At 38.9% G+C, this 12,575-nt stretch overlaps 1 protein-coding gene across 2 annotated transcripts; it reads left to right on the top strand.

Annotated features, from left to right (window-relative positions):
* Positions 1–3,841: 3,841 nt before the first annotated feature.
* On the top strand, positions 3,842–10,192 carry LOC108253488 (proton-coupled amino acid transporter-like protein CG1139). 2 transcript variants are annotated; one of them, XM_026829705.1, is made up of 4 exons: positions 3,842–3,927; positions 8,499–8,702; positions 9,532–9,682; positions 10,053–10,180. In XM_026829705.1, exons 2-4 carry the CDS (start codon positions 8,542–8,544, stop codon positions 10,176–10,178), a joined length of 438 nt encoding a protein of 145 aa, XP_026685506.1. In that variant the 5' UTR covers positions 3,842–3,927; positions 8,499–8,541; the 3' UTR covers positions 10,179–10,180. The 2 variants fall into 2 exon arrangements, with proteins under 2 accessions (XP_026685506.1, XP_017303043.1); XM_017447554.2 differs by lacking the exon at positions 3,842–3,927 and adding an exon at positions 4,429–4,555 and having other exon boundaries at positions 10,053–10,192.
* Positions 10,193–12,575: the final 2,383 nt, after the last annotated feature.

The following is a 12,575-nucleotide window of genomic DNA, read 5'->3' as shown; positions in this document are numbered from 1 at the left end:
TAACAATTGTGATATGAAAGAATTAAAGAGCAAAAGTCTTTTAGGGGGCCGTATTGGGGGCCCGAATCCCCCCCCCCCTGGAGCTTCATTTTTCTCCTCAACTGTAGGACAGACTCCGAAAAATTTGTAGCATTCCCCCCCCCCTGGGTACGGCCCTGGCACAAATTATGAAGTTGATGCTTTCAGGAATATCCATTTTGGTGTGTTTATCCAAAGTGGCTTTCAGCACACGAGGTACTTAGGATATCAGTATGTTATTTATTCAGATCTCCATACAAGTAGCAACATGTGGAGTATAGAAATCTGTTAAACCTATTGTTGTAAGAATCAACAAGTAAACTAGACTACTGTACGTAGAGATTAGAAGAAACCTGTGTAATACTGTAAGGGATCACCCCAACGTTAACACAGACGAAAGTCCATAACGTTGGGGTATATCCACTAAAATACAAATCACAATATCATAAATTCATAATATATTCTTATTAAATTGTAACGTTAGTTGATGTCATTGTAAAGAACAAAATAAAATTACATTCTTTAGAAAAAAAAAAAAAAAAAAAAGCGCGGGGCCCCCAAAAGCGCGGGGCCCGTGGCAGTCTGCCATTCTGCCTTATGGGTAATCCGGCCCTGTCTGACAGTTTCATTTGTCCATACACGGTGGGTTTTGAGTCAGCTATGTGTGATACATTCCTAGGATGTATCATGCCCATGATTAATTCACCGGGTATGGAGTTGATATTCAAAGGTGACTAACTTGTAAAAGTTCATACTGGATGAATGTTCACGCTATTACTTCAAACTTCAGAAAAAAAAATTAATTGGATTAAACAGGCACGTTGATCTCGCTGATCTGGGACAGGAGTCGCCAACCTTTTATGATTCGCGAGCTACTTAGATGACTAGAGGAGACCGTTGGCGAGCTACCTTTGGTCTGGTTGGCGAAAATTTACGACGTAATTTTTTGGTTTCCATAAGAATTGCTCTCAATTTGGCCTATTGTCTGCGAGCTTCGAGCTACGAGAAAACCTCTCGCGAGCTACCGGTAGGTAGCGATCGACTGGTTCACTGGTTGGCAATCCCTAAACTACAAAAAATGAGATTTAATGACTCTTTTCCACCCAACTCTAGTTTCACATCCAGCCCTGAAGCTCTCTCGCTGATTGTTTTTTTCTTATTGTTCGGATTTTAGAGTGTTTATTATTCTTGTTTTTTCAGGATCACGTGGCACGCGTAATCTTTATCAAAATATTAAATATATAATAAAATCCGCGTGTAATATATACTTATCTATGTATTATATACTTATCTTACATAGCTATGTACAGTGTACAGTACTTATCTTGCAACGCAGCGTTCTGGGAATTCGAGAATAATTAAAAAAAACCTGTCAATCAGGACTAGACGTTTAAAACAAAGGGATCGAAAAGGATCGAAATGCTAAAAAGCATGGTGTTTCGATAAAGTTGTTGTAACTTTAGTGGTTAGTGGTGTCTCTGCCGGTCACTCACTCAGAGAGTCTGAAAGACGCAAGTGTGTCAGACAGTTAGAATGTGTGTGGCTTCCAACCGAAGTTTCTTTTTTTCTTTTTAAGAGGTTTGACAGAGGGAACTGTAACTGCTATGGTCTTACTGTCCCGAAATCGAAGAGAGAAGGAAGACAGGATAGGAGAAGGCCAGCCGTTCCGAGAACGAACATTCTCCCATGAGGATGAAATCCGCCCCGGGCGGGAATCGAACCCGCGGCCTAGCGCTTACAAGGCAGACGCACTACCAACCAAGCTAACTAGGCTGGCCAAACCGAAGTTTCTCTGAAGACTGAAATCGGAAGCTTTTTCCGCCACAGGTTCCGACTGTTTGACAGACTTAGCGTGATTGACCGGCTAGCGCTTACAAGGCAGACGCACTACCAACCAAGCTAACTAGGCTGGCCAAACCGAAGTTTCTCTGAAGACTGAAATCGGAAGCTTTTCCGCCACAGGTTCCGACTGTTTGACAGACTTAGCGTGATTGATCGGATTTACCAGTGGCGTCCATGTAGGGCGTGTATGGCGGCCATACACTCGAAAATTCCACTCAAATACCCTTAAATATTGACTTTAAATAATTATTGTATTCTTATTAGATAGATATTGTGATAGAAATTAGTGTCCGCCCTACACTTGGAGTTAGACCACGCTACGCCAGTGGGATTTACATAGCTAATTTTATGTATAGCTGTGTTTGTCTTTGTAGCCAGGTTTTGGGCTAGGGCCTTTTTCTGAGCGAATGCAAGCTTTAGTGAAGTTTACACTCCACTAAATCACGAGCCTGTATCCTGTATGTACCTATGTTTCAATTAGAACACGATTTTGCGGGAATCTGTTGGTTCTATGTCAATTATAGTAATTAAATTGCCTATGTGTAACTACATATATTAGGAGAAAAAATACAGACATACCGGTACCTATTGAATAAACACCGAGCGGTCTAGCTGTCATCTATTATGGGGTGGTAGAGAATGCCTTAGGCATTAACCCCACCCTTGATCAAACTTTATTTTGTATTTATATTTTGTATTTATATTGTTGCCATCTGTATCTGTAAATAAAGTTTGATCCAATTGTATAATAATAATATTATCATACTGAGTAGACTAACATAACGAAACCTGGGTGATTTTATGTAATTTTTCGTTAGTGCCTATTTAACAGGTAACTCTCTGGTTGTTAAGCCTGATACACGCTTTTTTTCATTATTATAGCTGTAATGATTCTTTATTCATTCTAGCGTCCATGTAGGGCGTGTATGGCGGCCATACACTCGAAAATTCCACTCAAATACCCTTAAATATTGACTTTAAATAATTATTGTAATTCTTATTAGATAGATATTGTGATAGAAATTAGTGTCCGCCCTACACTTGGAGTTTGACCACGCTACGCCAGTGGCAGTGGTGTAGCGTCCATGTAGGGCGTGTATGGCGGCCATACACTCGAAAATTCCATTCAAATACCCTTAAATATTGACTTTAAATAATAATTGTATTCTTATTAGATAGATATTGTGATAGAAATTAGTGTCCGCCCTACACTTGGAGTTAGACCACGCTACGCCACTGGGATTTACATAGCTAATTTTATGGTATAGCTATGTTTGTCTTTGTAGCCAGGTTTTGGGCTAAGGCCTTTTTCTGAGCGAATGCGAGCTTTAGTGAAGTTTACACTCCACTAAATCACTAGCCTGTATGTATAATGTTTCAATTAGAACACGATTTTGCGGCAATCTGTTGGTTCTATGTCAATTATACTAATTAAATTACCTATGTGTAACTACATATATTAGGAGGAAAATTACAGACATACCGGTACCTATTGAATAAACACCGAGCGGTCTAGCTGTCATCTATTAACATACCGAGTAGACTAACATAACGAAACCTGGGTGATTTTATGTAAATTTTTCATTAGTGCCTATTTAACAGATAACTTTCTGGTTGTTAAGCCTGATACACGCTTTTTTCATTATTATAGCTGTAATAATTCTTTATTCATTCGCAAAATAAATCGTAGGTACCTACGTGTAGACGTGAAACTGTCTGTTGAAAAAAAAAAACTTTAAATTAAATTGCTACTAACTTGTTTTTCATGCGGTTTAAAATAAATAACATTGTTCCTGTTCATTGTAAATTTCATGTCCACATGTCACTTTGCACACATTTCCACACAATTCCGATATCTAGGTAAAATACTTGGAATAACTGCCTCTGTCTGAAATTTCATGTCATGGTATTTTGCTGAGTAATATGTTAACAGGTGTAGTAGATAGTGTTTTGCTGAATTTTTAACTGGATTATTGTTCACAGGTGCTATGAAACTACGGAGATACAGTTTCAAATCACACAATCAGAGAGCGAACTAAGAACTTTGTGAAATATCAACCGGGACTGGTGAGTAAAATGGTTAGAAGGGGGTTTTTTAGTTACCTTTATTTTAAAGTTTTAGGAAAAAGTTAGTTAGACAGTTATTTTAAAGTTAGTTACACAGTGGTAAGAATTCTTCTTGCTTTTCATTTCAAAGGGGTGGGAACTTTTAAATTCTTCAAGTTTCTGAATTTAATTTAATGCCTACCAGATTTTTTTTCTCTATCAAATTTTAAAAAGATTTATTAAAAATAAGAAGAGCTAGACAATGATCACATCCACCAATTAAGTTACCTAACTTAATGGATGGGATTTTGTCATCTCCACTAATTTAGATGACTCACTATGAAGGGATTTTTACACATCTACTAATAAATTTAAGTAGTGTTAACAGAGGAAGAGGACATTTTCTCACATCCAATAATTATTAAATAATGGTGTCATAATGGTAATGGTACCTTCCTTCCTTCAAAACACTTACCTTGTTCTTGGTGTATTCCAAAGTAGATTCTGGTTAACAGGTGTAGTAGATAGTGTTTTGCTGAATTTTTAACTGGATTATTGTTCACAGGTGCTATGAAACTACGGAGATACAGTTTCAGATCACACAATCAGAGAGCGAACTAACAACTTTGTGAAATATCAACCGGGACTGGTGAGTAAAATGGTTAGAAGAGGGTTTTTTAGTTACCTTTATTTTAAAGTTTCAGGAAAAAGTTAGTTAGACAGTTATTTTAAAGTTAGTTAGACAGTGGTAAGAATTCTTCTTGCTTTTCATTTCAAAGGGGTGGGAACTTTTATATTCTTCAAGTTTCTGAATTTAAGAAAAAAAATCTGGTAGGCATTAAGCCTACCAGATTTTTTTTTCTCTATCAAATTTTAAAAAGATTTATTAAAAATAAGAAGAGACAATGATCACATCCACCAATTAAGTTAACTTAATAGATGGAATTTTGTCATCTCCACTAATTTAGATGACTCACTATGAAGGGATTTTTACTAATAGTAAAAATCTAATAATAATTCAAGTAGTGTTAACAGAGGACATTTTCTCACATCCAATAATTATTAAATAATGGTGTCATAATGGTAATGGTACCTTCCTTCCTTCAAATACCTTCAAAACACTTACCTTGTTCTTAGTGTATTCCAAAGTAGATTCTATCATCATGGCAAACAGCATTTGACACAGAATAAAAGCATGAATAGCCGTCAATCCCATTGCTTCTTCAATCAAAACACATCCTGGGGTTTTAATAAACACTAAAAATTAAAAACTAAAGATTACCGAGATGAATTAAAAAGTCGGTAAAAGCATAACTAAATAAAACACTGCTGATAAAAACGGAAAGTTCAAAGTTTCCGAAGACGAAAAGTATGTCTGAGCTTTGGACAGATTGGCTACAACAGAAAAATTACAGACGGTGCTCGACTTAACCGGATCATTTATCATTTTCGTTAGATTAGCATTGGACCGAGCTTTTTTGATGGTGATATGTATTTTGGTCCTGGACCAAAATTCTTTCTTTGAAGAGGTTTGACAGAGGGAACTGTAACTTCTAAGGTATTTCCCAAAATCCAAGAGAGAAGGAAGACAGGATAGGAGAAAGCCAGCCATTCCGAGAACGAATATTATCCGTTGAGGATAAAATTCGCCCCGGGTGAGAATCAAACCCGCAGGCTACCGCTGACACTACCAATATCTTAATTTGTCCTGGCGCTAATAGAAATTTTAATATTGGGATGCACCCTTTAACTCTAGTGTTATACAGATCTGGGTCGGATTTGACCGGAGGAATCCTAAAGCTATGTAATGTAAACACATACTTGACGGACGGCCCTCGATCGACGTCAAGTTGGCGACTGAAACCGTCCACACCGCCTCGACAACATAGATTCACCTCGTCGATCGACGGCCGTCGCCTATGTGTGGACGCAACTTAAACTCTAGTGTTTGCAGACCTACGTCGGATTCGACCGGAGCGGAGGTCATATACCGTCAATCCCATTGCTTCTTCAATCAAAACACATCCTGGGGTTTTAATAAACACTAAAAATTAAAAACTAAAGATTACCGAGATGAAATAAAAAGTCGGTAAAAGCATAACTAAATAAAACACTGCTGGTAAAAACGGAAAGTTCAAAGTTTCCGAAGACGAAGAGTATGTCTGAGCTTTGGACAGATTGGCTACAACAGAAAAATTATAGACGGTACCTACTCGACTTAACCGGATCATTTATCATTTTCGTTAGATCAGCATTAGACCGAGCTTTTTTGTATTTTGGTTCTGGACTTCTGGACCAAAATTCTTTCTTTGAAGAGGTTTGACAGAGGGAACTGTAACTAATGTCTTTCCCAAAATCGAATAGAGAAGGAAGACAGGATAGGAGAAAGCCAGCCGTTCCGAGAACGAATATTATCCGTTGAGGATAAAATTCGCCCCGGGTGAGAATCAAACCCACAGGCTACCGCTGACACTACCAATATCTTAATTTGTCCTGGCGCTAATAGAAATTTTAATATTGGGATGCACCCTTTAACTCTAGTGTTATACAGATCTGCGTCAGATTCGACTGGAGGAATCCAAAAGCTATGTAATGTAAACACATACTTGACGGACGGCCCTCGATCGACGTCAAGCTGGCGACTGAAACCGTCCACACTGCCTCGACAACATAGATTCATCTCGTCGATCGACGGCCGTCGCCTATGGGTGGACGCAACTTAAACTCTAGTGTTTGCATACCTAGCTCGGACCGGAGCGGAGGTCATATAAAAATGTCCATATCTGATCAAAAAGATTCGTCGCGAGAATGTTCCAAATTTTGACTGTGAGCTGACCGTTACCGTACCTTGACTAGAACGTCTAATGTGTACATGTACACTCGCATTTACTTACCTTCAACAATCATTTGATCGGACCGTGACCGGACCTTGACTGGCACTATAGTGTGAATCAGGCTTAAAAATGTCCATATCTTTTTCTCGCTAACCTACTAATAAGATATCCACCACACGATACCGGTCACGTAAGGAACACGTGGATTTCTATCTATTGTGTCAACCTCGCCATACAAACCATATTTTATCATCGATCCCCATTACTTCACGTGATTACCGAATTTGTTTTTATCTCGACTCCCTACTTGACACACTTTTTGAGTATGTTCACCCCTAAGGACTCTCGAGACTTCAAGGACTAGGGGCATACGTCATTTGGGGGCTGATCAATTAATTAGTTATCTTTCCGGCACGATTTGAATGAGCGCTGTATATACGTTCTTATTGTCAACCACAAGGTCTCAATCTCAAAAGACTCTAAATACTTGGACACCCGGACCAGGCGATTGGTAACACTCAGAACAGCGTTTCTCTGTATTGTAGAGCAGGGTTCACTGGGAAATGTCGTACATTATCATTCCACATAAGTGTGAACCCTGCTTAACGTGGTGTATCTCAGTAAGGGCAGCCACTCACTATTTACTTGCCTTCAACAATCATTTGATCGGACCGTTACCGGACCGTGACCGGACCTTGACTGGCACTATAGTGTGAATCAGGCTTAAATATGTCCATATCTTTTTTCTCGCTAACCTACTAATAAGATTTCCACCACACGATACTGGTCACGTAAGGAACACGTGGATTTCTATCTATTGTGTCAACCTCGCGCATACAAACCATACTTTATCATCAATCCCCATTACTTCACGTGATTACCGAATTTGTTTTTATCTCGACTCCCTACTTGACACACTTTTTGAGTATGTTCACCCCTAAGGACTCTCGAGACTTCAAGGACTAGGGGCATACGTCATTTGGGGGCTGTTCAGTTAATTAGTTATCTTTCCGGCACGATTTGAATGAGCGCTGTATACGTTCTTATTGCCAACCACAAGGTCTCAATCTCAAAAGACTCTAAATACTTGGACACCCGGACCAGGAGATTGGTAACACTCAGAACAGCGTTTCTCTGTATTGTAGAGCAGGGTTCACAGGGAAATGTCGTACATTATCATCCCACATACATATGTGTGAAACCTGCTTAACACTTTGATCGCCATGTAAGAAGTATACGTCTTACACCAACATTTCCGTTCGGGCCCCGTAAGACGTATGTATTTTACGGAATTATAACGTACGGCCCCGTAAGACACATAGGTCTTACGCGATTATACCCGATGGCCCCGTAAGACATCTTGCTTGGGCCTGGGAGTGAACATCACTATTTTCGCTTGGGCGATCAATGTGTTAACGTGGTGTATCTCAGTAAGGACAGCCACTCACTATCAGGTACTGCTGAAAAGGTCCGCAGGCCCGAATAGGACTGAAAAGTCCCTTTACCCCAGCAGTCTAAACAAGGTCTCGTATATTTGATGGGTTAAAGAATGATACATACAACTAGCAATTCAGTAAAAAGACCTTGCTTAACTAGAAAAAAAAAGGTAGGTAAATGTAAATTAATGGGTGGTAGTAGAGAGTGACAATAAAGTAAAAAAGGAAAGTAAAACAACAGGTAATGATAGGTACTGCTAAAAAGGTCTGCAGATCTACCTCATAGTGAGATTCTGGCCTAACGTTCCCTGATTCTTTTCAGGTGTCCCCACAACCTCAGTCTGACCGGATAACCAAATACTCCAATGACCATGGACAACGAGATAGGAGAATCAAACACTTCGGTGTCTGAGAAGCCCAAACTATTCAAACGAGTTTCGTCCTCCGTTCAGAATTTCAAAAATGTTCCCGACAATTTCGATCCATTCGATCCCAAATTGAGAATAGATGCCCCGGGCAGTATAACGTAAGTACCACCGGATAGATCGATCTTTACAACTCAACTTCGAAAAAATGTTCCCGACAATTTCGATCCATTCGATCCCAAATTGAGAATAGATGCCCCGGGCAGTATAACGTAAGTACCACCGGATAGATAGATCTTTACAACTCAACTTCGAATCCCGGGTTCGAATCCCACCATCGACAAAAATTTGTACTCGTTTTTCGATTGCAAATATTTCAACGGGTTACTTTCTGGTGTTCTCGTGTTGAGCCAGCACCTAAATGGGAAGTATTGTGTCTCTTCTCGCCCATCTGATGAGAGGCATACTACGGGATGGGCATGCTACGACACAGGCCACATGCGTCTAATGTAGCAGTTGTTTCATTGCTACGAAATAAAAACGGCGGTGGAACACTCATATTTTTAAACCAAAAAAAAAAAAAACAAAAAAAAACTTTTCAGTTTCGTGATACCTACAAGTGCCTGCATTATGAAAATAAGAAGGTTTCCTTTTTTTAAAGAGGTTTGACAGAGGGAACTGTAACTGCTAAGATCTTATCGTGCCGAAATCGAATAGAGAAGGAAGACAGGATAGGATAAAGCCATCTGTTCCGAGAACGAATCTTATCCGTTCAGGATAAAATCCGCCCCGGGCAGGATTCGACCTAGCGCTTACAAGGCAGACGCGCTACCCTACCAGCTAACTGGGCTAGCTTCCTAGGTACCTATTTCCGATATCTCTAGTTCTCTAGTAGGGCGGTCAAAATTTCTTGACTTGGCGGGGCGGAGCGCTACCGCGTTCCTTAATCAGAAATACAAATTTTACAAATGGGTGTTTCTTTTATTTCAGATATTTCGAAGCATTCGTACATTTGATGAAAGGATCTCTAGGCACTGGTATTTTGGCCATGTCTCACGGGTTCACATTTGTCGGCATGCTAGCCGGATTTGTAGGCACACTTTGTATAATAGCAATTCTCGGCCATTGTGTGCATTTGATCGTAAGTAATATAAAATCAAAGGGCTGGAATAGCATGAAAATAGGCTGGAATTGCAAAATTGTTTATGAAATCTAGGCGCACGGCAGTGCGCCAGGCCAAGGCCAAGGCGGACCTTTTCAGCCGTACCTGTCGGGTAGACCGATAGTGTGTGTGCTCACCAGAGGTAGACCTGACAGGCGGACCTGATCAGGCGGACCTGATCAGGTGTACCTGTTAGCTCTACCTGATAGTGAGTGGTTGGCCTTGGTGAAATCTGCGCACTCATTGAACTCTTTTTAGTATTCTCATGATTCCAGTTCTAATACAATTTCGTCATCAACGGCATCGTTTTGATTGAATTTCATCGATATCTCGTCCTTTCTTTTTTCAGCTGCGGTGTCAGTATTACCAGTGTAAGCGATGGGGTACTCCATTCATTGAGTATCCAGATTGTATGGAGGATGCGTTCAAACATGGACCTCCCTTCTGTCGGAAACTTGCACCAGCAACGCCGTAAGTATGTTCAGGGAAACACAAGATAAGTTGATCACAATATCAAGACAGTTTAGGGGCGAACGGGCTAGGCCTTAAAATCATTTTATCAACTTATTAGTCTGGGGAAAAAATCAATTTATTTAGGTACCTACATCCCTGAGAAATCAATTTACCAACGATCAGGTTGTGATTACAGAGATTGACCTCAAGTAGGTACTCAAGTGGTAGCTACTTACTTTCAAAACCAATGAGCTCTTATGCCGCCAGCACACTATTAATATTTTTGTCAATAATATCCATAATACCTACCTATTTGATTAACGATCAGGTTGTGATTACAGAGATTGACCTCAAGTAGGTACTCAAGTGGTAGCTACTTACTTTCAAAACCAATGAGCTCTTATGCCAGCAGCACACTATTAATATTTATTTTTTGTCAATAATATCCATAATACCTACCTACCTATTTGATATCAAGGGCAAGGTAATCCCTTTTTCTTAATAATCGTAAAGAAGTTGTACCATCAGGAATTCAGCTCCTCTAATTTTAACTACGGGCTAAAAAATTCCCGGAGGGACGGACCCAGCTTGTTTATGTTTTCTTTAGAAAATGTTTCTTTGAACAATGCTTCAACAAGTATCGGTTTGTACTCGAGCTTCGCCTTTCGTAAGTTTTAAATATCGCCATAACTTTTGGACTTTTTTCATGAACTTGCGCTTGATTTTTTCATTTGTTCCTACTAAAGTTTGGTAAATGTTTAGCTACTTTTTAATACCCAATGACGATTATTTGGTTCTTATCGTTGTTATTATTTTTAATTTTGTTCGCGGATTTTGCGATTATGTTTGCGGATTTGGCAATTATGTTCGCGGATTCGCGTCCCGAATCGACATTTTGGATATTTGCAAGCCTATACATAGGTACTGATTTTCTTTAATCACGATCAAATAAACTACGGGCTAAAAAATTCCCGGAGGGACGGACCCAGCTTGTTTATGTTTTCTTTAGAAAATGTTTCTTTGAACAATGCTTCAACAAGTATCGGTTTGTACTCGAGCTTCGCCTTTCGTAAGTTTTAAATATCGCCATAACTTTTGGACTTTTTTCATGAACTTGCGCTTGATTTTTTCATTTGTTCCTACTAAAGTTTGGTAAATGTTTAGCTACTTTTTAATACCCAATGACGATTATTTGGTTCTTATCGTTGTTATTATTTTTACCTAATCTAGAACAGTTTGTTTTATAAATGCATGTAACACACATTTTTTATTTGGTAAGTTGTAATAATTTCTATTACTTACAATTTGAATTTTGTGATGTCCTCGCTAGTGTTGAGTGCTTTCTTGTGTATGGGTTTAAATTTACCTACGACGTAAATTAAAGCAATTTACCTATACCATTAATACCAAAATGCTCGGATTTTAAAATTGTATTGTGCTTTCTGCTCATTTGTTGCTTTTTATTTTTAAGTAGTTTTAAGTCAGTTAAGTGATTTTTCCTGAATAAAATTACCTAGGTATGTTTGTCAATAAATTTTCAAAAGGGATTTATCAAAAAGGAAACATAGAGATTTAATAAGGAACTATGAAAAATTGTTTGAAAGTAATTCAGATTATATATAGTAGTAAATCTGTCCTGGGACAGGTACCACCGTGAACTTCAACTTTTCTGATTCATGATCCTCTTCTCCATCTTTCACGATCTTGTGCTTCTTCCTTTATTTCTTGAAAAGTCTTTCCCTGCAAGATGTCGATCAGCATTCCGAATTTCTTCCTTCCTCTTGGTCTTGTTCCTTCTATTTCACCTTCCATTATTCTTCTCTGTATACAGTCTCTTCTTAATATATGTCCCAGCCAGCTTCTTTTTCTCTTCTTAATAGTTCTCAGAATACTCCTTTCTTCTCCAACTCTTCTCAAAACGTTCAAAATTCAGATTAGAGAACCTTTAAAAATTACTGAACCTTTGAGAAAACAGGGAAAACTATGTAGGATTGACTTGGTCTCCAAAGTGGTGAAATGTGCTAACCCGGGGGGGGGGGGGGGGGAATATAAAATAAAAATGTACATGAAAACGTTTCTGTCTAGATAGGTTGCGTTTCTCTTTCTCTCTATTTTTTTCATTTTACAGGCTAAATCTTCTCTCTCTCTCTCTCTCTCTCTCTCTCTCTCTCTCTCTCTATCACCTTTTTTTTTTATATATAAGTCCGTCCTTCCTTTATTAAATTACAATAGTATGTAATATTAAAAGGTATAGTGGACGGACTATTGTATTCGCTTCGGTGTCGTCTGTCTGTCGGTCTGTCTGTTTGTGTGTCTGTCCCCATAGAAGGACTTATCCAAACCTGGTCGACCTATATATCAAATTAAAGGTCTTTTTACCAGGAACACGAAAGTGGTGGTGCAAATTTTGTCCAGAGAA

This window comes from Diaphorina citri, unplaced genomic scaffold (assembly GCF_000475195.1).
Source record: "Diaphorina citri unplaced genomic scaffold, Diaci psyllid genome assembly version 1.1 scaffold1934, whole genome shotgun sequence".
NCBI classification, from domain to species: domain Eukaryota; kingdom Metazoa; phylum Arthropoda; class Insecta; order Hemiptera; family Psyllidae; genus Diaphorina; species Diaphorina citri.
The sequence above is the reverse complement of the archived record's forward strand: the minus strand, read 5'-3'. Positions and strand labels throughout refer to the sequence as shown.